The sequence below is a fragment of the Triplophysa dalaica genome, chromosome 2 (assembly GCF_015846415.1).
Source record: "Triplophysa dalaica isolate WHDGS20190420 chromosome 2, ASM1584641v1, whole genome shotgun sequence".
NCBI classification, from domain to species: domain Eukaryota; kingdom Metazoa; phylum Chordata; class Actinopteri; order Cypriniformes; family Nemacheilidae; genus Triplophysa; species Triplophysa dalaica.
This window is the reverse complement of record NC_079543.1, coordinates 18,199,320-18,227,157: the sequence shown is the minus strand read 5'-3', so window position 1 is coordinate 18,227,157 and position 27,838 is coordinate 18,199,320. Positions and strand designations below refer to the sequence as shown.

The window sequence follows — 27,838 nt, the reverse complement described above, 5'->3', positions numbered from 1 at the left end:
AGCTGGCTGATGAGAAACGGGGAATAGGGCAATGCCTCAGCATTGCCAACCCAGGGTTAATGGGTCATATCCCGATAGAAGCGAAATGTGGGATTTAGGTCAGCTTCTCAAAAGCACAGAGGAAGGTTTCTTAACGTTCAAAGAGACTGCTTGGCTAAGAGAGTCCACAGTAAGCTTGCTTCCCTGGCCTGCGGCCCCTTTTAAAATATCAGAGGGTCTGATGTCATGAGCGAGTCTGTTGGGTCGAGCAGCAGCTGTCTTGGTTCGGGCTGACCCCCACCCAGGGACACAAACACACATGGTGGAGTGGCCAAAGTAGAAGTAGACAGTTCCAAAGATTTCTAAATAACTTCAGCACAAAAAGTTTTATTTTTACCATGGCTGAACGATAAAGATTGTTTTGATCTTCCCTCCCTACATAACCTAAACATAACTTCAACACATCACAAATTCTTATCCATTTTAACCAGTTATTGAATATGTTGCCAAATATATTAGTGATATAATGGTATCCAGTAAGAGCAAAATTACAAAACAAAATATTACAAAAAAATGTATCAATTCAAGTAACCAGGCATTAAAACACGATTATGAACAATGAACATTATGGTCTCGGTCTTTTTGAAACCTCAGATTTCCAAATTCACTGTTTTTTCCAGCAAATGGAAAAAAATACTGTGTTGTCTAGTTGATAAGCACATTTTAATGTTTTACTGGTTAGATATTTTCAAATCCCAGTGACAAACATAAACAGTGACTATTAAATAATGACTTACTTCAAAAAAAAATTCAGGAAAAAATGGATATACAAGATTAAGCACGACAGCTGTAATATCTAGCAAATTGCAGCACTGCCCCAAAAGGACTAGCGACATTTCTGTCAACTGGCCCCAAATTTTCTCTCCAATCATTACTGTTCAACCCAGCAAACATTTTAAAAGCATGCAAACTTTCAAAACTCCTTTTGACATGCTATACACCCAAGTACAGTTCAGAATGAGTTCTCGGTTCAGTGGAGAAAAGAATAATTAAAGTTTGGTTTGAGACTATAAATTGGTTTCAACTAACATTGCATGATAATGATACATCTTAATATATGCATTTCTAGTCTAGGGCCTGAATATCAACAATTTCTCCAGCAAAAACGTTCATTTGTGAAATATAAAGTGGTCCAATGACACCAACTTGAGTCTAATTGACCCGAGAGGACCAAATTCATTTTTAGCCCTGCCCTGGAAACCCAAAAGCTGCCGCCCTCTCACTCAAGAGAGACCCACATAAGCCTTGCCCTAATCTCATGGCGCACAACTATGCGCCGTATGTGCACTGCTGAGCCTCTGCCTGTTAGCATGACTGGCACAAGGTAATATCTGGGAATGCCAGAAATGCGAAGGATTTAACCCCGTCTCCTGCAGAATGTCAGGCGCAGCCTTCTGTTAGAAGGAATACTTTATTCTGTGTGCCTGTCGTTTCTTTAATTTAGACCTTCATAAACCCACCTCGAGTTGTTGGGGGAGGAAATTAGCATCTGCTCTGGAATTATGGATTTGGGAACATTAGTTTGAGAGATCGAAAATCAAACTACCACAAACATTCAGAATTTGAAAAAACTTGAAAGTACAAAAAGTTGAGAAAAATTACCAAGAATTGGTCAGAATATAAATTAGTTTTATTCATATATTTATTGATATTCTTTTACATTATTGGAGACAGTGAAGAAGCGACACACATTCAGACACACACTTTCACTTCAGAGCCCCAAAGAGATTCTTACATTCTCTGAGGTCTCAGGTGTCGTGCTTACAAGCTGACTGCATTTCGAAATGGTCACAAGAACAGAGTTCTCAGACTTGAATACAAAAACAAAATGTCGGCATTAACGGTCACCACAATAATGCAGCATTAAATATGTATAAGCTTTTTGTTGGTTCTGAAAGACAATTGCTGTCTAAGAAACAGTTAAATCTGACTCAATCAGATAGAAACAGCACAAAACCTTTACCACAAACTCTAAACCTAACTGTGAAATCTGAATGATGTTGGAGGACCAAGAAGCATGTTGATCCAGGAACATGTGCCACATTCAACCCACATTAACACACAGGCACATATAGAGCGCCTCAGTTTCCCTCAACTGAACCCACACACTGCCAGCAGTAATTCACAGCTCTTCACATGATGCCTGTGCTGCACAAAACACCAAAGACGGATCCAAACACAGCTCATCTCACAGGGTGACAATCGACATGCGTGTATGAGAACGCTTTAAATTATTGAGATTTGCTGTCAATTTCAAGAGTACTGGACTGACTAAATCATAACTATCAAATGGCCAATTATAGAACATTATATACAGGTTGACAATTCTCCAGAGAACTTACAACAGGAAAGTGCTTCACATGGATAGGGTCATTCACACTGGGTCATTTATACACAAGTGCTCACATTTTTTTGACAATTTGCATAGCATCATGTTTCTGTTTTTTCATGTGGAATTTCATTAGAGTAGCACACAGCTGTTAACATTGTCATTTAGATTCCACAGTACTGCACGAAAAAAATCATTAACTGATCTGCTTTGCTGTTTGTCAGGTGTGTAAAAGTGCTCTGACTGCTGGGGCTGTTGTCACAGCTGGCCCAAACCCAGCAATCCCTACTGGTGTATGTGCCGCAGAGACTTCTAAATGCTCCCAGGCCAGCTGTCCTACACCTCATGCATGCCATTGTGGTAATCAGTCCTTGAAATAGCTGATCTGCAATCAGATGTTAAAAGCACATTAAATTAAAACTGGGTCTCTGGTGACCCCCTGTGACTGAGAGTGGGACTGCAGTACGCTAAACAAGAATTCTTATAATTGATGTCTGAGATGTCACTGTATCTCTAAAGCTCTCATTATAATACTTTGTAAAGTAGGAAAGTCTGCCCTTGTGTCATCCATGACAGGCAATCTGTCTCTTATTGGTCAATATCCAAAAATATTTAGCGTAAGCTCTTTACCGTCAAACTGTCCAGTCACTCTTCACCTGTTCATCATCTCACTTTTCCATTCCAGCATCACTTTGAGGAGAAGGGCAGTCTAATAATGGGGGTTGCCAGACAACGTTTTACCAGGTTCCCAAAAGTAAGTACAAGCTTGTGGCAAAAAGAGGTGAGGTGGAGGCAGGGTTGCCATGTCTGTCTAACAAAACCAGCTTACATTAAGCCTGACGGCGGATAACAAAATCCTTCTTCATTTATTCTGCAGAAACTATTTAAAAGAAGCCAAACTCCTCAGGAAAACCAATGGATGGAGTAGTCATTTATCCATCCAAACATATGATTTCATATTTTATCAAGACAAAGAATTTTTGACTAGATGCAAAAACAGTTTTAATGCAAAACATAATTCATTATCTTATTCTTTTGAATCTGATGGTCATTTGACATTTTTCTTGCAACCCAGCTCCTGGTGGACCAAAAAAATATAGACCCGCTTCACCATATTGACAGTGCATATTTTTTCTAAAATAAGATGTTGGGACAATCTTAGTTGATTAGAACTGCATGAGGCTATAGGAGTGTTCGGTTTGTTCAATAGACACTCAGTGTTGTCGAGCACAAAGTTTAAAGTACTACAAACAGAACCCTTACATAAAACTACATTTAAAAAAGACATGAATAATTCTAAGCTTGACCAAAAGAATACAATCTTCCCCGTAAAGCGCACAACAACAGAATCTGATGCGCAGACTTACTGCATAGCCTTTCATTAAAGAACACTTTCAGCATCACGGCTCAGACAATAACATTCTGGACGGTGGTAAAATTATAACTCGCATCACACTTTCAACAACTTTTTAAGCATCCTTAGAGGAAAACTGAATCAAAAAGAAACGGCTCAGTTTGCATGAGAAACAGTCACGGCTGCACAAGAGACAAGTGTGCAGTGTCTTTAGTTGAAGAAACAACTTCTGAGAACCACAGAGAGAGTTGTGTTCAAATAAAACTTATGCAATAAAAGTTAGGAACCAGTAAGGATGTTTAATATTAGACATCGCATGACCTACTTCAAGTTCCCGGCCTTGACAACATTATCAACATTGTTTTTTAGCTTTTTAGCTTTAGCAACCTTGAATCTCCCAAGTAGAGAAACCTTGAAGTAAAAGCCACGTTCACAATGCCACCAAAATCCGATTTTTCTGCTCATATGCGACCGAGATCTTTTTACTGCATGACAGTGTGAACAGGACAAACCAGATGGAATCCGATCTTTTTTAATCTGATCTGAGCCATTTCCATATGTGGTCCTAAATCAGTTACATGTCTGATATTTCCCAATGCGACCTCAGTCGGTCATATCTGAATTCATGCAACCTTTGAATCATTGTAGATCGCCTTGCGTCATAATTCTGTGTAATTCAAAGCTTCACGTGCTATTCTGTTGACGAATGTGCACTTTACAGCTCGGTTGCCAAACATTAAACATCACATTATAAACATAATGCACTGTCTACCGCATGTCCACACGTGAGCTGCACGGTGCGATGCAACAAATGACTATAAAATAGTGTGAAAAGCCAAACAAAAAAATCTGATTTGAGCAAAAAATCGGAATTGAGCATTAAGGTTTGCAGTGTGAACGTGACTCCAACATGTGGTTGATAAGATGAGTGTTTGAGCACAAAAAACTGTCACTGCTTGTCAATGACAGTACACCTCCAAATCAGTTTGTAAGAATGGATTATAATAACATAATGAGGACTATGACAAGAAGTACCTCAAAAAAACGGACAATCTACATTTATGTCCAGGAGACCCACAACAAAGCACATATTGTATTTCTCCCATTTCTTACACATCCAAATAACTCATGATGCTCAACACTAAAGCATTAATTTAAATCAGAAGCATTAAATAAATACAGGGAGATGTCCCCAATATTCAGTGCCGTGGGTAGCCAGTACATTAGTTTAATACTACAAACACAAGCAGTAAGGCAAACAGAGATTCAGATAGATCTGTTCAGTGTGGCTATGCGGCATTGCGTTCTTGAGAAAGGGCATTTGTAATGAGACGCTCATCTGAAACATTCAAAACGCTCCTCCTGTGATGAAGCTGCTTCAGGCCGCGAGTCTGACAGATGGTGGCAGTCAGATGATCCCAGAGAGGGAAAGATCCAGTGCTTCCCTGCCCTCACCTGAGGATGCTGGGAAAGCATTTGTTTGCGGCATGTTTGCGCTTCTGGGTATACAGAGAAACCGCACTTATGCGTCATCTGCCCCAAAGATCACAGAAAGGTGTTACTGCTGCTGAAGCACATAACTGACAGAAAGATCTAAAGTTGTAAATGCAGATGAATATTAGAAAAAGTGTTTAGAGGGATACTTCACCCAAAAATAAAAATGATGTCGTCATTTTCTCACCTTCGAGTTGATCCAAAACTGTGTACATTTCTTTGTTCTGATGAACACAGAGAAATATATTTGGAACAATGTGTATAACAAACACATCTTGGAATTGATGTAGCATTACACAGACAAAACGGATTCAGTATAACAGAACTTTCAATAATTGAATAAAAATGCCCCATTTGGACAGCCAGACATTATTAAAGGTGCAATGTGGAGACTTTATCGGCATCTAACCCATAAATCATGTACAGGACACAGGCCCTCAAGCGGTTCTCATCATACAGGTCAGAGGGCAGCGAGTGTTTCATGGCTCTGTAAATACACATTTTAGAACAGATCAAAGAAGTGAATCTTTTGATGCTGCAATCCCTTTCTGATATTAGACATATTAAAGACGACAGCTGAGGCTGAACATTACCTCAGTTACCACAGGAACCCAAAAACATCAGATATATATCATGTCCATTTCATCTTCCCTTCTTTGAAGAGCATTTTTGAAGTAAGACATGCTGTTTAAACACACTTGGCATTCCTAATCTTCAAACAACTGGCATCCAAGATGCCATTTTTGTCCTTTATGGTTGTTGTATAATGTGGTGAGATATTAAATAAAATTAAAAGCAAACTATAGCATTAATAATCGTATCCAAGTCTGTATAACATCTTGGCAAAGATTTTTAACACTTGAACATAAGGCAAAAGTATGACAAGGTATACGTTTTTATCACCAACAAAGGGATTTTCTCCATACAAGCATTTCAGCTACAACATTTGGAACTTCTTCAAAAGGACAAGTTTCATCCCGCAGCAGGATGTCATGGATCATGTCACTGTAAGGGACCAAAAACTGCTGTTGGAATAAATATTTAATCGATCTCAGACAGCAAAACCTGCACAGGAAAAACATGCACAGTTTGACCATGGCTGTTGAACTAAAGTGCGACTATAAGCAGATTGTTTTGATCATATTTTTTGGGCAAATCAAACAGCGCCGCAAACTCTACAATCACATTTAATCTGGGACACGCATTGAAAATTCTTTCTGATGAATTTTCAATGATACCAGTCGACAGTCTGGGAAACACTAATTAACAACTAACTACCAAAGGCTTTTTAAACCTAGAGGAATGGAAAGGTGGACAAAATTAAAGATTTACATTAATATAAAACAACTTAAATCAACAGTTTTAGTTTTCTGTGGGGAGAGACAGAGGGAGAGTCCATTTCTAAAACATGTTTAACTAGAGATTTTTAAGGCCTGGTCTCGCGGGCATTATCTTCCCATCTTGTTCATTTTTCAAACAGTTTACTCGTATTGTGATTCAGCAGTCTGTTTGAAACCCTAAAATCTAGGCTTGTGTTCAGCACGGATCTAAGAGGCTCAGGATTATGATTCGCATAACTGAGGGAGCGCTTTCATCTCAACGCATGAGAATGACATCCCATTCTGACTGGAAACCTAGATGTGTCTGCACCTTAATCTGCCACATGTTAAACTAAAAACAGAATCTCAACAGACACACAGGTTTGAGTCAATAACACTTCTGAATTGAAATAAAACATTCATGATATAAAACAAACGCAACGCTCGAAAAACAAGCAAAACCATTTTTAAAATAATCTAAAGGCGGTTTCTTGCCTAATAAATTCACTCAAGTCACTCACCATTAGCATTATATGAAGTAAACTTGGCAGCCTGCTCACACCAGTGTCACTCACATAAGGCATGCCAAACATTTCTAAGGCATTCAGTAAGGCAGCAGGTGCCAATATACAATTTCCTTCCAAGTCACTGGTTCAAAGTCGAGTAATGTTTTTCTCTTGTGCAGTAAGTGTGTGAACAACTTATTTTAAATTCTATTTCCACATATGAACAGTATATTAAGAACACATTCTTGATAATGCAACATTCAGAAACATTCAAATGACTGTGTATATGGATTACAACTGAATTAAAAATGCACTGCCATTATATAATGCCATACTTTTTTTAATTAAAATTAAAATTTTAATCCTGTAGCTAATCAGGACCAAAGCAAAAAGTGAAAACATAAGTATGAGAGAAGAAGTTAACACCACTATGTAGAAGCACTTCGTCCATGTTCAATTGTTCAGTCCTGCAAAGTTTAACCTTGAGATCAAGACTCAAACTTCAGGTATTAACACGAGATCAGAAACTTAAACAGAACCTCTCTGTGTTCATGTTCTTCATTCAGTTGTCTTACACAGCATGAGGGAATTCAATCATCTCTGAGCTTAAAGAAAACACTATCAGTTACAGGATGTTGCCTTTGAATACAAATTCAGCATTAATACCCATTGTTACTTCTATCGTGGCCTTTTCAAGAGCTCATCATTAGCATATTGTGAAAAGCCCTGAATGCGTAATTCCCACCTCGAAATAAAAAAGCCTGGAACAACATTTCCTCAAGAAACATATTTTAGTGTTATCTCATTTACAAAGGGTCAGCATTCCCTTTTCAAGCTCTTAATGAAATCTTGATTAGCCAAGGGGAATAGGACACCAGCCACAGATACGTTACGCATCACTGAGTCTACAAGACGTCGTATGCAAATCCATGATATGAAAGATATCTGGCAAAATTACGGCAATATGCAGTATACATACACAATGATGTCTGGGATGCCTAAAAGGGATTCTGGTGCACCATAGGGCACTGATGCAATGATGATTCCCAAAAATACTGTTTAAAGCATAAGGACATGGGAAAGGTCTTCGAAATTGAGTAGTCGTGAGTTGACCTGAAATACTGTGAGACAACTCATATTAGGTCTAAAAACAGAAACAAAAACAACCCTTCCCTGCTAAGTCGACATTTAACTACATTGAGACAGAGCCAAAACGGAGTTGATCGAAAACAGTTTCGACCCTATCAAATGGCACACTGCGGGCGTCCTTCACTGTTCCCTCAACTTCAGCCTAACTGTGACTCCCACGATCAGATAAACACACCGCATTCTTATCCAAAAGCGGCTAAAATACGAACGAGACACTCTTCACACAGATAAGATGTTCTCTGTAGGGGTTCACTCACCAGTAACAGCGCAACCTTCTTTATACTGCGATTCCCCATGGCAGCCCAGAAAGAATCTTTTGCGGTGAAAAGGATTCGTAGGTCGTTTTCTGTCAGCACATTGACAGGCTTGTCGGCTCTGTGCTTCGTGAGGGACAGCGATGAGGACGAGGAGGGTAGGCACTCTTGCATTCCCTCCCCTTTTACTTCTCTGCCTGAGTTCATTTGAAACATCTTTCCTCTTTGCTTTGAAACACAGCCAATACGCCTTTCGATTTAAGACGATGAAAACAACGCATGAACGAAACTGTGCAGGTGTAAAAAAAAAACTGTGCAGGTAAAAAAACATACACACATTCCTGGAGTGCCAGGGGAATTGGAACACTGTAATTTGTCTGAATGACAACCTCCTCTATGGCCTCTGGATGTTTACACATGGTAAGCCATCGCTGGGGCCAATAAAATTTCGCTAGACGTGTCTGCCGTACAGATACGTTTCACTTTCTAGCATTAATTATGCAGAAAGACGAACCAATCAAAGTCCTTTCAACCAAACAGAGTTTATAATTCACCTTTTTGTCTGAACTCAAAATCAAATGACACACACGTACACTTGTGAGAGAATCTCGACGCCCTCTCACATCTACAGCATAGTTCCAGTCATATACAGTGAACCAGTCCAGTCACATGAAGCTCAAACTAACACCTTTTCTCTAGAGGTCAGTGATAAGTTACAAAAGACAGTGTGCTGGATAATATAAAACGCAAGCTGTTCGACACCCCAGATGATATCTGGAGGCTTTTCACTCACATTGGCACAAAAATCTGCCAAGAATCATTTTATGCAAGTAGAATATGATGATTATTTGCATATGGAAATATTACAATGGCAGTGGAGCAAGTCTTAAAGGAGTGGATCACCCAATAACGTACATTTATTCAACCCTCATTTCATTCCAAACCTGTTTGACTTATATTCTTAACATCATCTGTGATCTGCAGTAGTAAGTAACCAAACAACACCGGCCACCACTGACTGACAAAAAGACTTTCGAAATCACTTCGAAAAAAGAACCGGCTACTTGCATAAATTTAAAATGTAAAAATAATATTTTGTGTATGTAAACATGATCTTATACTTTTACATTTATTATATTTTAAGCATAACACATGACTGCAATGACTAATGTCATGTGGGCTGCAAAACTCAGTAACTTACATACATTATGATGTGTTGATTTTCATAAAGCTTGAGGAATAATAATAGTTGTTGCCTGAACCATCCTATAAATTAGTAAACCTTATGTAGAAAGTGTGGCAGGGCTCCAGACTGTGACTAAACGGTTGCATTTTGCGACCAGTTTTCAAGACAGCGCGAGGATATTTTACAAGTACTCGCGCATGTGCAACCTGTGCATTTGGAATTTCATCTAGTTGTTTTTCATGTGAAACTCACATGTCACTGATGTTTCCCGCTTCCGGTGGAATAAAAAAAAAATGCCAATGATTAAAAAATCCACCCAACGAGAACATCACTTTATAATCTGTTAATGTATAGTTGCTCGTTCACTTTAAAAAGCTTAAATTTGATGCATCAGGTCATCAAAGGTGAGATCAGATTTTAAGATTAGGCAAGGACTGTGTTGTTTTTTGGACAGGAACGTTGTTCAAACTAAGACCAACCAAGATAATGTTTCAGGAAAACATGTTACTTGACCATATCAAAGATGTCTTGGGAAAACCCAAGCAAGTGGGATGAATGATGTAAAATGCCCAATAGAGGGAGACAAACACCATGATACAAGAGCATAAAACTTATGCTCACATTGAATACATGCCATGCTACATACACAGAAGAATTACTGCATGACCGCTTAAAATCTTTATAAAAATAAAAAATAACATTTTTACTAGTCAGAAAATGTTGAATTTGCTTACCTTATTCTCAACAGAGTGTGAGCTTTGGTGCTGTCGTCCAGCAGAAGACTGGTCTGTATTATCATTATGGTCCGAAATACTGGTCCTGAGGGAGGGAGAGTGGAGGCCTTCCTCACAGTCTTCCTCCTCCTCTTCAGCCTCCTCCTCCTGCTCTTCCCTCCCACTATCATCTGAATGTTCAAACTCATCACTGTCTTGGTCCATTTCCTCCTCCTCCCCGTCCTCTTCATCCTCCGGCCGGTCGTCATCTTCCTCCGAACGCAATCCAGCCCCGCCTTGTCCCTCCCTCCCGCTGTTATTGTTCTCCTCCTCCTCGTTCTCCTCCTCTCCGTGACGTCGTCTTCGCAGTCTTCTCTGCTCCTGCTCCCATATCCACTGCGCTCCCTTCTCCTCTCCATTCACCGCACTCCTGCGCCCCTCCTCCACCGCCTCGCCTCCGGACGGCCATGGCTCCTGCTCTTCCCTGAGACGCTCTCTTCCGCCATCCTCCTCTTCCTCGGCCGGCTCCCGTCTCTGTTCCTGCGCCTCCTGCTCGGACTCCTCCTGCACCTGGTTCATGTGCTCCGCCTGGGGCTGGGGTGTGCGGCCGCCGGAGGTGCCGTTACCTGCCCCTGCTTCCCCGGGCCTCTGCTGCTGGGCCGCCCTGCTGCCGCTGCCCCCCGACAGCAGATCCTGGTTCATTTCCAAAAGCCAGCTTGCTACCTCCTGCACCTTCGCTAGGCTGTCTGATGAGGACAAGGATTTGGCATTCTAAAGAGACAAAAAGAGAGACAAGAAATAGGTGAGATAGGAGGTATGGATGAATTGTTTAGGCCAAAACAGAAGTGTAAGAACTGATTTTGTTGGAATGTGTTAAAAAAGGAGTATGTCATTATTCTTTATTCATGCCTATGAAATAAAATAATAGACATTTGGATCTACCCTAGGAATGATGCAATATGAGCATTACTGAAACAATAGGGAGCTCTCCTTCTTAGGGTGTATAAGGTACACTAGGTTTAGCCTCAAAACATGGCAACAGGATCAAACACATACAAACAAACAGTCATTCAAACACAAATGTGCCCAATTCTGAGGAATATGGATTGTAATGTACGTCTCAATTCTGTTATGGATGTGACTATTCACTTACTTTTTGGAAAGCATGAACTGGACAGACAATAGGACAGATGAACATAATGTCTGGTTTACACCATTTAAAATGTATTCAAGCTGAATCTAAATCTCCAAAACCCTAATAAGATACTGCCACAAATGAGCAATTACAATGACTCCAACCACAAGCAGCCTGCAGAGGGCATCACTGCCAAAGAAGTGTATCTTATATTGAAAAATGTTTTAAGCTTTCCATTTTAAGCATGTTTTATAATACAATGTTACATCTGTCATCCTTTGCCTAGAATTTGTATTCACCACAGGGTCTCACCTTCTCATGAATTATGCTTTTTAAACAATAATATTATTGTTCCTATTTATTCTGGCCTATTATGGCATGCTTTCCCTTCATTACCCTCAATATTACCCTTTCAAAAATATTTGTAATCAATCAAATTTTAGTTATGTAATATAAGAAACAAACTTGTCAATTATGACTATCTACAAAACTCATTTTAGACATATTCCTTCAGTTCAATCGGTAAGTAATCCTGCACTTTTTAACTGTACCGTCTTAATATCAGATTGTAAATGTCTTAAAAGACTAGACAAAACTGTACAATGGGTGAAGTCCTGTGTTAACTTTTACAAATGTAAGAGTCCAGGAAAAACAGTAAACAACTGTAAAAGTGAAAGCAGGGACAAGCTGTGTAATCCCATCAGGAGCGTGAGAACACTTGAGTCTGATAGAAAGCAGATTAAGATAATGAGTTTATACACACGGACAGAGACAGTAAACAAAACTAAACTGACTGCATGACTGTGCTCTTGTTACACTACTTCATCATTGTCATCATCAGGGCATTTGTGAACTAAAAACATTACTTGACAAAAACACTTTCCAGCATCCCTGGTCTTATCCACGATTTATCAGTGCGTACTAGTATTCTAAAGACAATGTGTGTTATCACTGCACCTCTGAAATGACTGATGTAACCACGACTAGACACCAAGGGAAAATATTAAGGCATTATATTATATTATATTAATGCCCACTATCCACAATCTAAAGACATTCTAATGGACATGAAGCATCAACTGGAAGTTAGTCGCCATTAAATGAAATGTTCTGTAAATATTGTGGGAATACAGTATATGAACACCCCTAATTACACATCAATATAACGAATATAAATGGCACAATCTACACGATCACATAACGAAGGATCACAATATTATCATATCACAACCTGGACATCGATATACCAGTTTTGTGCCGATTCCCACCCCTGGCAAGCATCCATCTCTGGTTTGCTCTTCTCAGAGGATTAGAGTAATCACAGCAGATATATGAAGGCAGAGCTCTCAGGGTTATTCAAAACAGTTTAAAGCAAATGATGAGATAAGCTTTTTGATTACTGAAGCCTTTCTGAGATAACAGGATCTGTGTTGAATCGTTGGAAAGAAATTGTGGGGATGCTCTTTAAGCAGATGTTTCCATTTCCCTTCCTATTTTGATGATGTGCACAATGAGCAATGCAACAAAGTTTGCTTTCTGACAAAAAAAATCAAGAGCCGAAGTAATTGCTTTTTAGCAATTTTATGAAGTGTTAAATGCATGCCAGTGGAGACACAAATGTAAGACAGTGTCCACCGTGGCCTGGTGAGGTGGGCTGTTCTACTGGACTGTGTTAGAATTCACGTCCTGCATTCTGGTCTATCTGGCAACTGCATAAGTCTTGGAAAACAATGAATGCCATTAGACTGTCCACAAGCAAATCAGTAAGTGAGAGTACTGCAATCTAACCGGCAACATACACAGACATGATTAGCCTCATTTGTATCAAAGGTACAAGCGTATGTGTTAAAGTGGAGGCAAGTAAAACCTGTATTAACAATCCAGTTCCTCAGAGATGACGCAGAGATGATTTTTGTAGGCTAACCAGAAAGCGCCGCGCTTGTTCCCTTTACTGAAAGCTTACGCATTTTCCCCCAAAGACTATCGGAAGATTGCAAAACATAAACTTCGAGATTAACAAAGGTTTATGGTGTTTACACTTTTTGTCAATCAAGACAAAAATCTTTACAGATTAACCTCACATGTGTTACTTCTGAAGCCGGAATACAATCAGCAGAAGTAAAAAGCGAACACTATGCTTTAAACAGACTATGCTTAAGGGCGCTCGATATCAACATCACTATCACAAAGCCTCTAACAACTCTTACAAACTTTATTAAAAATGTGTTCCCTGGTCAATAATTACTCCGTGAATGAATCTGCATCTTTGTTTTGAGATTTGTGCCATTGCGCATCAAAAGCTCGCAAATAATGCAACTTGACATCTAACGTCCCCGCCAAAGGAAGTAGTCACTTTGAGCAATTTGTGATTTTTTTAAAGCCTTATTGTGTCTTAAAAACTGCAGTTATTAACAGGCGGGTTATAATTGGTGTGTTTTATGTCAGAGAAAATATTTAGAGGATTTGTTTAGGACAGACCTTATTTCAGTCAATTTACCAAAAACCCATTAAAAAGCCCATAGACTTTGGAGCGATGGAACCAGAAGTCCTAAAATCCTACCTCGATTCAGAGTAATGCATACAACAATATGTAATCTCTGTGCCTCCCTATAGTCATTTAGTTTAGTATACTTCCAACAGAATGCTGTTTGTCAAGTCTCACTATCAGATTCCACATTCTCTGCTTAAAGGACTAAGATGATGGTTTAAGCAAAAGTACAACCAGGAAATGAAAATTTTCTCAATTTATTCAGCCTAATGCCATGCCAGATATACATACAACACCAGAAAGCACATAATATGCATCAATAAAGTAAAACAAATGACTCCAATATGTTAATGTCTGTTGAAGCAAAGTAATACATTTGAGAGAAAATAATATTTTGAGCTTATTTATGCTAATTTGTTTGTTGAAATATGCCAAGCTGATAACTTGAACTCACTGATTCTTTCTTACGGGTATCCAAAGATAATAGATATGAACAGGTGTGCCACCGACATTATAAACGAGGAGGGAATGCAATGCTCAATCTGGTCGCTCAAGCTAAGGAAGTCCTGGCTTTCCGGAAAAAGACCCAATCGTCAATCAATAAAGACGGACAATTCTCTGGGAAGGGCTCCACACAGATTTAATTGATGGTCAGAAATATTCCATTTAATTATGATCTTTGCCAGCAATTTTGGAATTATTTGTCATCCTTGTTCAAGTAGATGGTACTGTTGTCATGCCATGACTCAAATAGCTGCCCGATGGCGTTGTAAACATGGCTGATTTGAACGTGGCACGATTTCCGTAAAGACGTGGATGTAAACCATCAGTAAAACCATTGTTTTTTCACCAGTTTGAGTAACATGTGATGATAACATGATGGCATCATTATAAAATTATTCATTTGTTCAAATTAAGTCATATACAGTACATCTAGAATGAGGCTTTAGATGGTTTCATCGGACGCACACGCCTGACCTAAAGTTAACATTCGGTCTGTGTTTGTTGATCGGTTTGGCTAATAATACCACTATTTTATATTAATATTCTTTATATTACCATTTTATTGTATATAGTATTAAATAATTTGTTGAATTTTATTGCATATTAATTGTATTCATAATTTGTTAAATGGGTCTTGTAACTTTGTTGCATTTGAGTTTAGCCAAGTAACTGTGCCCGGTTGCATAAAGCACCTTAAGTGTGACACTTAAGGGGTAATTTCTATACAGCAAAGACAATAGGAGAATAACTTAAGTAAAACTCAAGGTATATTTAAAGGCAAACTTAAGGGAAAATTACACTTAAGGTGCTTAATGCAACCGGGCACTGTTCTTTTACAGGTAACCCAAAAAAATACTGGCTAGTCATACTTTTAACTTGCTATTTAAATGTAATGTTTTTTCTTTGACTTGTTTTCAGAAATAATCTGCAGGGACTGCATAATCCTTTGAGGATGTGTACCAGAGGTTAAATTAAAGCCAAAAAGCCAAGCAGGAGCAGTAACATTTATGTTGTTGCTTTATAAACACCAATATCACAGGATTTTTGGTGAACTGTTCATATAAATAACAGAAAAATTTATATTCAAAATGATTTCAAAATTTGACTATAATGGCAACCCAATAAGACCTAAATCTAGGCTGCATCACACTACAACACAGCAAAAGAAGTTGGCTTCACCTCACATTTAATACTAAAAACCTAATACTGGACCAAATAACACATAATTATTATAATTATAGCATTGTACTTGTTGGCATTATGGGGATTTGGAAAATACAGAAAATGTATTAATGTCAGAACAAAAACATACAAATGAACAATTAATCGCTGGTCGCTACTGAGGAATCTCTCAAAAACCCATTTCAAATCACATGGGAAAACCGTCCAATCACTAAGGCTGGCTATTAAATACCACAAAGCAGCCAAAAATCGCTGATCTGAATTAAGTGTTTAAGGTTATTCACAAGCAACGCTAAAAGTAATAAAGGATTTACAGATGTACGCCATTAAAGCCAAAAAAATAACATGACCAGTGGTTCCTCCCATTAAAAACTTAAAATGCTTCATAATAGCTTTGCTGGGATAGGCTTTGATACGGAAACCAGGAAACATTGGCTTTAAGATAGAAACATTTGGCTTGGCTCCCAGGGATTGCGGCCAGGCTGGCGTAGTCGAGCAGTCTGATAGGGGAGTGAGGTGCATCATTTCTTCAGTTATTACCACTGTGTACACTTCAGCGGCAGGTCATTTATCTGCATCTAACGGCACAGAGGAAGGTGAAGCCAAATGGATTTTGCCACATCCTCTCAGATAGAACGTTCGCATAAGGATGAGGAGGAGAGAGCAGCGGTGTTATTAGTTTTCCGATGTCATTTCCTGCAAAGCCGCCAGACTGTCATCTCCTTTTGAACACCTCAGTTACAGGAAACATTATGAATGAACAGTAAAAAGAATAAAGAACAGGGTTATTTTATGAACCTTTAACCACCTGGACGTGTCGTCTTGCTATGAGCCAAACATAAATAACTTCTCCTGATTTCAGAAATTTCTCATTCACACTAAATCATGCACTGTACATCAGGAATATGAATAGGTACATATGCATCATACTTAAAAACAAAGTCTTCATAATTATCTTACAAACCAAAAGTATAAAGCGCCATGAGCAAGGCTGCTGTGCTTAATGGAAGTTATTCCATGAAATTAATCTTAAACCTTCTACGTTCTCATTCGCAAAGAGCACAATGTCATATGTAAATAGGAATGCTGTTTTGCTGGCTAAAAAACAGCTAGATGCAGCTGTGACCTGGGTGTGACAATGGCAAAATAAAATGGTTTCCAAAAGGTTTCTTTTTAATTCGATTTATAATAGGCATGTTCATTTTGTCCTGAAAATACTCGGACATAAAAAACAGTTTGTTGTGTCTAACAGGCCCAGCCAGTGTGTGCAGATCATGTTCACCTGCAATACTGGCTTACACAAAAAAGAGCTGCTTCTAGCTCCTGCAAAATTAATTAGCAAATATGGAAAAATAAGCAGAAAGATTCTCTGGATTTCTAAGCCACTTTAGCAGTATAAATGCGAAACAAGAAGCTGAAAAGTGAGTTTGTAACAGCAGTGTTTTAAGTACCAGTTAAGAACATGACTGCTGGTATTATCTGACTGACAGTCAATCAGCCAATCACAACACTTGTCTGTTTTACTAATAATAAGGCAGTTTCTCAGAAGTCAGATTGTTCACACCAAAATGAAAATTCTGTCATCATTTACTAACTCTCGTCATTTCAAACCTGTATGACTTTCTTCTGCAGAACACAAAAGAAGATATTTTGAAGGATGTTGGTAACTAAACAACAGCGAGATCCACAGACTTGCATTGGTTTGGAGTCTATAAAATAGAAATGTATGGGTACCACCATTTTTAAAACTCTGCGTTGTGCAGAAAAAAGTCAAACAGGTTGGAAATGTCAAGAGGGTGAGAAAATGATGCCCGAATTTTCATTTTTGTGTGAACTACCACTTTAAGAGGTCTCTGACATCCTCTGTGCCGGATTTATTGGCATATCAACTCAGCATTAATACAATCCACAGCTCACCTATAACAGCGTTCTTCTAAACCAGGCCAGTTAAATCTAGTCCTACTCAGTGAGTCGATTACCAACAATATTTCCGTAAAAATACTAATAAATTACAAACTGATCTTTAAACAAATGTATAATACATATCACCAACAAAATAAGAGACATATATCCTTCTAAAGGAACAGCTTAAATCCAAGTGTTTTTAAAGTGCAACAGAAGTCCAGTCACACTTTCTGGACTCGCCTACATATAGCTTGTTGAATGACTCAACCATTACTTTTCAACAATTCTGCAAAGGCAACAAAAAAGCTATTGACTAAAAGCTTTCACCAGTCACTTGTGTCTAGCGCCAGCCTTTCTTTGCATTTAGGCACTTAGGCAGTACTTTTTCAGCCGGCACCATGTGCTGTCGTGATTGCGTCTGTATGGTTTTGGCAGTCCGTGGCAGAGGCTCTGACGTACACAGACAAAAGACACAGCTGTGTGGTTGAAGCACGGCTGAGAGCTCGGGCTCTCAGAGAACTGAAACACAGGCCAAACGTGGGAGCACCCCTCAAACAGAACAGGGCAGGCAGACGGCCAAGCAGACAGAAATGTGTGTTCCACTGAACATGCTGGCCCTGGCCCAGCTCTCTAAAGATACAAGGGGTTTTGAAGATCTGCTCAGTTCTGCATTCACTGATATGAGGAAAAATCAAGGCGTGGACATTAAATCAGTTGGAAGAATGTGGTGGCATAAGCATGAGTTTATGTATGATTCAGTAGGGATGTATGATATTGGAAATGTAACAGAGGAAGGTGAAGCCAAAATGGATTTTGGCACATCCTCTCAGATAGAACGTTTGCATAAAGATGAGGAGGAGAGAGCGGCGGTTTATGTATATGTAGGATTCAGAAGGGATGCATGATATTGAAAATGTCATAACTTGCTAAATAATGCAATTTGTGATAAGATATTGCTTGCAGTTTGTAAAATCATCAGTTTGATTGTACTAAAATTATAAAACCAACATGTCTAGTGCATGCATCCTTTGACTTATCCACTTTTAAGAGTTGTTCTTTGCTTTCTACATCTAACATAAATTTGAGTAGGTTATGCATGATGGTTGGGCCGATAGACAATGTCATCCTCAAGCACCGATGGCTGACACACAGCCTTCACTGGCCCCGCCCCCCCGATGTCATCATCCATTGCGATGTTTCACTGTATGCATCGTCCGATCACAATTTGATAGACATCGCCCAACTCTAGTATAGATACGTTTTTGAAGTATTGATTTATTACAAACCATTGTGATATGAATAACTGTGATATTTTTATATTATTCATATATCTTGAAGTCCTACTGTTTGACTGTTTAGTCCTTTACTGTTTACTGTTATTCAAGAGTTTTTAAACTTTTTATCCGCAGAACCCATTGGACCTAAACTATTTACTTGAAGTACCCCTGAGATTTTCAAAGGGATGTTCACCTGAAAATGAAAATTATGTATTTACTTACCCTCACATTGTTCCAAATCTGTAAACATTTCTATGTTCGGCTTAACACAAATAAATATATTTGGAAGAATGTCAGTAACCAAACAGATCTCATCCCCCATTTACTGCCATAGTAGGGAAAATAAATACTATGAGAGATGAGATCTGTTTGGTTTCTGACATTCTTCCAAATATCTTTCTTTCTGTTTAGCAGAACAAAGAAATGTATACAGGATCGGAAAAATGTTAAGTTGTGTAGATGACAGATTTTTTATTTTTGGGTGAACTATCCATTAAGTAAATATTTATAAACAATTTAATAGCACATTTGCATGTATAACATAAGAACATTTGTATATATTTTTAAGTATCTTAGCTAGCAATTGTTATTATAAAACATGTAACACATCTCTAACTTTTTTTCATTAAGTATTGGAGACAACTTTATACACAGTATACAAAACACAAACCTCCTGCAATTTTCCCGTGAACCACCAGGGGTTTGAAAACTCCTGAGGGAAACCCTGTTTAAGGTATGTCCTTACCATCGTAAATCGATGTAAAACATCTGTATTTTTGTAATTTTGCATATTCTATCAAATTAAGTATTACTTACATTTCACTCCTGCAAAGGAATAGTTCAACCAAAAATTATCATTTTTATTCCTACTATAGAAAGTCAGCCATAGTACCAATAGCAGGGACCGTTTTTTTGGGTGAACTATTATTTTAAATTGCAAATGATGATTCACGAAGCAAAATCTTACAAAATAATTTCTAGGAAATGTATACAAGCAAGAATGAACTTGTCTAGCTATTTCATGGAATCTTTAAAGAAACAGATTGAGCAACAGTAGGACAATTTGTTTCAATCCTTCTTAACAAACAAGCCAGTTATTTCTTGAGATGAGGCAATGATTTCAAAAAACACTACAATAGTGATTATGAACAGCAACTTTTTCTTTTATATTCATAACATTTTAGGTAAAAAATGACTGTGAAACATGCAATAATACAATTCATCTGGCAGTTATTTAAAACCGTTAGACCATTTAGACCTTAAGACACAAGTCAAGTAAGAATTCTGAACGGATGGAATGTGTAGAATTATACCGCAAATTTCAAAAGCACCTTTCCCAAGAGAACAAATATGAAACTATCCATCAACATCCCTCAACAAAACGGAAGTACAGTCTCATGTTCTGAGAGACCATAAAGCTAGTGTTATTTTTAATGAAACGCCACCCTGTCAACTCGAATCGAAAAGCGTGTGTTTCTTTAACTGGCCCAGTCCTAAATTTAGCAAAACCTTTCAAAGGCAGAGAAGACAATAAAAGACAAACCTGGCTATCAAATTAGCCTTGTGTCACAGTAACGGCTGACAGGGCCCAGTCTAAATAAAACTGGCTGTCAGCTGTGTAATTAGCTTTATCGTGACATGCTACGTTCATGTGCAATCCTAAATATGATGCTAATCTATGTAATTATATTTTTGTCACGGGGAGCACGAGTAGAATCAAGACCACAGTTAGCCTGTTATTGCTATAAATACGATGCTAATGTCTCTGTGCCCTTGAGTGTATGTTTCAACGAGGAAGGTTTTAATCGATATCATAGCTATGAAAGGATTCAACCCAGTTTGAGGAGTGGTAACCCAACCCTTTAAAGATGAAGTCGATCCAGGATGAGAGAATATCGGTTTACTGTGATGGAAAAGACCACTACCTGCCTATATAAGAATCGGAAAGCCACGAGAAGTATGAATTTCTGTCCAGTCAGTAGAGCAGAGAACAAAAAACAGGGTTCACTTGACTTTCTAGCTTGCACAAAACCTTACAATCTTAACACAGTTTTTAGTTCAATAATAAACAAACCCCACTAATTCCAAGATCAATATGGTTACTGCACTCTAAAGGGTGGAATAATGTACTTTTCGGCAGAAGAAAAATCGTCATGCCTAATGCAGAGGCCAAATAACTCTCTGCTGTCAAAATAAGTGAATCTCCCAATATACGCCTCCAGTTTCCATTCTCGAAATCCAGCGGCTTATATTAAAGAGTAGATAAGCTTCTCTACCCCATTTTATCACATTTTCTCAGGAATAAATATTTTTCCAAGATGCTCCAGATCAATCTTTTGCAAAGTAACCGCAGCAACGAGCCAGAGCGTCTAAAACAGACTGTCAACAGACTGTAGGCCGTTTATGAGGCTCAGTGACCTCACATCCTGCTCTCTTCTATTGCGAGCAAAATGTACTCTTTAATAAAACTATAGAGCAGAGAACAAAAAATTAGTGGCAGACAGCATTTAACAGATGTCCATTAAGCCTTGCCGCTTCAAAGACTGTCTACGGTTGTCAAGGTAGCAAGAAAGCCATTAAATCACCTGGTACCATTACAAAATCAATTACTGCAGTACGCTTGCATGGTCTCGCCGGTCCCTCTAATGACCAAATAACAATGGAGACGCTACTGCAAGGTCAATCCTGCTTTGCAGATCCAGACGCACACTGAACTCTTCATTAGAGATTTTCCTCAGAATGCGTTTACCAAAAAACGCAAGTAATTCTAATACATGCAATTCAAACAAATGACTGTTTGTGATACAAGGTCTATGCATTCCAACCATGAGAGAAAGCACCGTATAATGAAAACATATGTTGTAGAAGCTGACATTTCCTTTATAGGACTATGGCTGACGTTCTGGTTCCAGCAGCTGGTTACCTTGTGCGGAGGTGGGCAGCCAGTGGCCATACGCTGCAGGTGCTCAGAGGTGTGGCTGCAGGATAGCAGGTCTGAGCAGCAAGCAGAGCGGCCGAGCCTCTTCATCAGCGACGAGATGATGCTGCAGCCACAGCCGCACATTGACTTGCTCATAAGAAAACAAAAAGAAGACCAAGGAATCCAGGGACACAGAAGTTCTCAATCAAACGTGCTGCCAGCTAAGTGACAGACTGCGAAGAGAGCTTGAGTCACAGGTGCATGCGATGAACATGGAGCACACTCATGCTGCACAGGAGTGAAAGTTTTGCAAAGTCCAAGGAATGTCTGCATTTAAAGTCCCAGTAACATCTGAACAGCTGAGACGACAAACCTTTAAGAGTTCACCCAAGGACACAAGTCTATTTCCCATCAGTCTGATGGTGAAGAGAGTGAGAACACCTGCATGGCTCCTGCAAAAATCCGAAGGTGCACATGTCTATGAAAAGACAGAGTGTGAAGATGCAGTTACTCCTGCAGGTGGGTGATGGTCCTCATATGGCTTCAGCATAGGCAGTCGGTCCCTCTCAAAGAGGCCACACTCCTCCTTCTCTTTCCCTCAGCTGCATGTGATGAAGCCGCATCTCTTCCGTGTCTCTCTCACACCCCCTCCCTCGCTCTGCTCTTCCGAGCATCGCAATGAACACCGGCTCTGGAAGCCCCTCCTCCTCGAATCGGCAGCAGGACTGCCTCCAGTATCTCACAAACCATGCATCTGGGTTTAAAGTCTCAAATACTTAGAGTGGGTTGCACCAACAAGTATTATGCTTAAATCAAGATTATTTAATAATTCTGATGCACCAAACTGTAAAAGTTGTAAATAATCAGGTTTATATTAAAGGTATCATTTGATCCTGGTTTTAATTTTACAGTAAATATAGATTAACATTAATTCTGTTGCTCAATTATTTTAAACTCTGATTTATCTCTGTTATCTCTCAGTATAGGTAAGAGACCACACGCCACTATATGCAAATACATAAGCTAACAACTTAAAAGCTAATTACACGAAGTAAATATTGGCAATTTTATATTTAATTCAAATTACTATAAACAATTTAAATACTTTGTAATATCCATTAATAAAGCCTTTTGGTATAGATTTTGATTTACATTAAACTGCAGTCTGTAACCTTTGCCACTGATTTGTCATCAAAAACATATAATTTGTAGGTTAATTTACATTTCTTTACGTGGGTTGAAGTCAAATGACATCAAACTGACAATTCCAGCAAAATCGCACATGCAAGTGTGCTGGCTGGCTAAACGCATGTCACAGAACAGTGTTTTAAACTGATCAGAGACATACAGCAAGCTAATGTTAACATTAGCATTTAACGATTGTCTATCGGTTGTCTCTGTGATATGTAGCACTTGAAATTGTCGTAGTATACTTTGTCTCTTAATCCTCATTTTTGCTCTTTCAATCGTAACTTACATGTCTACATTACATTTCATTTATCACAAAACCCTCCAAAGACAACAAAAATACATCTCAGATCATGCCGTTGTTTCGTTTTTAAATGTTATGTTGTCGGCCGGTTGAAGTCACTTCAGAGGTCCTAATGCCACCATTAATGCAACCTGGTAAATGATCCAAAGAAAACTTTTGTGCACTTTGTGCACAAAACTATCTGGTATATCTTTTCTTTTGTCATGTGAATTTTTTGTTTGCATGGAATACCTGGATCACCAACAACATTTGCAAATATGTCCAAAGCCTGGTGCTATCTACTCACTCCCATAATAATCTCCTCAAACAGATTTTTTCAGTGTGACAGACAAACAAACATGAAGTAATATAATTTAACATCTGAATGCTTTGAGTTCCATTTGTAGTCAAACATCTGCATAACTTTAAAAAAAGCACAAAACTAGATGAAAAACGAGTTAAAAAATGAACTGTCAAAGACACTTGCTGAATAACAACAACAATATAGTACATACTTTATTGAATAACACTGCACACAGATTCAAATACTATTTCCAAAAACAGAAGAGAGTGTAACAGTGCATGTTATGCAGTATATCCCTTTTCCAATCCAAGCACAGCCACAGTTCACTGTTAAAATCAGTATATACGTCTCTCTTCCCTTTCGGAGATTCAAATTAAACTGCGGATACAATCTTGTGTTAAATCTGATGCTCAGAGTCAGATCATAATTTTCCTCAGTCACCCATCGCAGCTGTGGAAATGAGAGGGCAGGTCTTCTACAGTGTACACACAAAAACAGTACGAGAGTCTTTAAATTGCATCCTATTTTGAAGCGAAAGGTCACAAAATAAGCTCAACATGAATTTGGCTAGAGGCAAAGTTCTCAAACGATTTCATTTACTGTAGAAAAGATAACACAGATAAAGGTGGTGACAAGTCGAGGGTGAAGCTAAATGTAGGCAATTCACGATCAGTTCTGCCTGAGAATCAGTGCAATTGCATCATGTCCTCTCAACCCTCCATCTCCTTCCCAACCTTCTCACTCCCTCACCTAATCTCACCCATCCAAACTAATTATCAAAGAGACGGAGCTCCCCGGGGCACTGTGGGAGATATGCAAATCACCCGATTCATCAGCGGATAATATGACAGCTGATAAAGATACTCCACTGTAGGGATCACACCACTGGCTGAAGGATTGAGGGTGGTGAACAAAACATGGAGTTCCAGACAACCAGTGAGAGAACTATAAATACACAAATTACATAAGCATAATAATAATAATTATTGAGATATAAACTTTTCATCTTTTACCGTTAGCAGAGGACCTGAGCATTTCAGGTAAAGGTGGTGGAAAGCAACAACTAGTCATCATTTGTACAGTTACTGAATCACTGTACATTCATGAATTTGGCAGATGCTTTCGTCCAAACGACTTCAGGCACATTTGAGTTGCAAATTATTTGGTTTAATGCTTCAGACACTATACTCTCACAGAACCAGCAGATTTCAGATATCTGACCAAAGAGTCAATCTTCATGAACATGGACTTCCACCTTATAGACAGGTTGCAAATTCAGAGGGTGGGGCAGAACATCTACTTCCTTAAACACGACTTGGTCAAAAAATGTTGAGGGAGGCCATGAGAGAGAAACTGTGTTTGTATTAATACTAGTCCCTTCTAATTGGTATACATTTTGTATATTCCTATATTATATATGGCTAGGCACTTTCACAATTTTCACTGCTGTGTCGTTCTTGGTGTGACCAGGCCTTAAGACTTTCCTCTCAGCTGCTTCCTTACTTTTTAACAACTGAAACTCCTCAAAAACAAAACCCAGGGCTTCACTTTAAAAAGTCTTGACACTGTGATTCACTACACTCATGCCATTCTCTATGAAATCTTTAGCTCTGCTGGCATCAACAAAGCCTAGCAACGCAGACAGAAAAGCCCTTTTCACACAGAGATCCTGGAAAATACACAGAAAATGTGTCCAGGAATTTGTCCTGGGATTCTTAGGTTTTGGTTATTTACACTGCCAGTGATTTTCTGGAATCTGTGCATGCGTTCACACATTCAGTGAAGATGTCTTTAAGACAAGTGACGTAATATAATGCAATGTAATGTTATATGCATTTATTTTTGTCGTGAAAATATGCATGATCACGGGGAAAGATATTTCCTTGTCGTTTATGGTCACATCACTTTGTATATAGCCTATATATTTTTTTAGTTACAAACCCGAGGCAATTCATTAAACATTAACCTGAACCCCGCAAGTTTTTCGGTCCCTGTTGGGCTCGGGTTGGGTTCATGTTTAATGAATTGCCTCGGGTTCGGGTTTGTAACTAAAAAAATATATAACGGTTTTCATGGACTTTTTACACAGCGGCGACAAGATTGGATTCTTCTCGTGATGGTTAAATTAAAAAAAAGGTATGAAATCCCGTTTTTATTGTGCTTGTTGTTATTTGCACTTCCTATATTACGATTAATGGAGCATATTTATAGCAAAACATAGACCATACACTGAAACTAGACCCTCAGACCTTTCAAACGATGTATCGTTTGTTAATTTTATTAACATTATTAGATGGCAATCTATATGGACATTGTAAGCAGACTAAAACAAGTAAAGTAAATACCGCCCACAAAAGTGTGTGTCTCAAGGGATTAAACTCTCACACAAAAAAGCTGAGAAAAATAGGATAAAATATTCAGTAACATCCTATATTTTTAACAAGTAACATTTAAAAAATGTCCCAGCTTCTTTAAAGGTTTTGCTCTATCAAAAGTAACAACATATATATTATAACAAGCGGGTTTTTTTTGTCGTTGTCCAGCACTAATGTCCCATATGGTCTCTTTAAATGTGACAACAGGACCCCTTTAATAAATTGTTTATTTAATAAAATTATTATACAACAAAATTCAACGAATTGTTTATTTTATACAATTAATGTACAATAAAATAATAATATAAATGTAAAATTGTTATATTATTAGACACTATCCAGACCGATAAAAACAAACACAGACCGAAGTTAACGGTAGTGCAGGGCTGTACGTCCGATGAAACCGCCTATAGTTTATTTATACTGGCTTGTACCAGTTAATGGACAGTTGAAGTCTGCTAGCTACTATCATCAAAACACTTTACCACCTTACTTCATGCAATATTTGTTTGTTCAGACAAACGGAGGAAGAAATTACAATTATTATGTGTGGTAAATCTGCACAATTCCACCGATGCTGTGATGTCATGTCTTGTATTAATTACAGATTGAGATTAAGATTTCCTGTAAATTTAAATCAGGTCTCAGAGGAAGAGAGCATATGCTACAAAGCAGTTTTAAGGTGTACTTAAACTGACTGCCAACTGACACTTAACAAAGACCATCAATAATAGTTGAAGACGACGCCATATACAGTTGATTCCACACTGTTTATCTCTAAAAAGGACACAAATTATTTATATGCCATTACAGAATTTTACCATACATGATCAAACTGCAGCTTTAAAGGAGTAACTCTTTGGGCCGGTCTACCGGACAGGGATTTGTTTAAACCAGGACTACTTTAGTTAAATTGGGATATTTAAAAAGTTTAAAAACAAAAAAAACATTACAGGTGTGCATCTCGAGACAAAACAATAGCAATAATCTTTTTTAAGATATGTCTGTGTAAATTGTTTTCGATCGAGACACCTTTAACAAGTAAGTTGGTGTTGGACTAGTTTTAAACCCTGTCCGGGAAACCGCCCCTTTGAGATCCAGGTTAAAGGTGAAGATGGCCTATTGTCTTTCTAGCGAAGGAAGGACAGAAGAGGTAAAAGTCTGTCTTCCACGTTGTACATTATTTATGAATATTGCTTTTCACTGTGTCAGCTCCCTGCACTCACATCGATCCAGTGTGGATTTCACTGAGAGAGAGCTCAAGATTACTCCATAAACAAGTGAGAGGATGTGTGAGAGAGGATGGATGACAGGAAGGAATGTGACAGAATCATGGAGGGTAGTTAAAGGTAAATGGGACAAAAAGAGAAAGGACGGAAGAGAAACAGACAGGCAGCAAAGTAAATTATGCCTGGTTTCTACATTTCCTGAAGAGAATGGTGCTCGTTTTTGTGAAAATATTAGCACATGATTTAGAAATCAGCAATTATGAACCAGTAAAAAATGAAAACTAGGTTCATTACTAATATACATATGTTATATAACTAGTGGTGGGCCGTTAACGGCGTTAACGCCGTTTAACGCAGTGAGACTATTATCGCGCGTTAAAAAAAATGTCGCCGTTAATCTATTCTCAAAGTTGGGTTGGCAGCTGGGACTATACTACGCAAGCTATGATGACTTTCACCGTGATATTTTAGCGCGGATGTATACCAGCTTAACTGCACTGTACGCGGCGAGAACGATATTTTTCAACTCGCGTCATTCGCGGAAGCAGAAGCCGGCTCATCATCTCATAACCAGGGGTTTCTATGCGCGATTCGCGCAGCAAGTAGGTCTATCGCCTCTTTGCATTAACATATAAATCACTCGCGCTTGACACGCCATTCGCGTTTGGTCTGAACACAACATAACGTTACTGTGAAATTACCGCA

The 27,838-nt window shown here is 38.6% G+C and overlaps 1 protein-coding gene across 2 annotated transcripts in view; it reads right to left on the bottom strand.

Annotated features, from left to right (window-relative positions):
• Window positions 1-27,838, bottom strand: part of fbxw7 (F-box and WD repeat domain containing 7) — a 120,570-nt gene that overhangs the window by 58,720 nt on the left and 34,012 nt on the right. For both annotated transcript variants that reach the window (XM_056729535.1, XM_056729526.1), the window contains one exon: window positions 10,365-11,114. In XM_056729535.1, coding sequence (XP_056585513.1) covers window positions 10,365-11,045 — 681 coding nt within the window. In that variant the 5' untranslated portion in view covers window positions 11,046-11,114. The remainder of the gene's footprint in view (window positions 1-10,364; window positions 11,115-27,838) is intronic.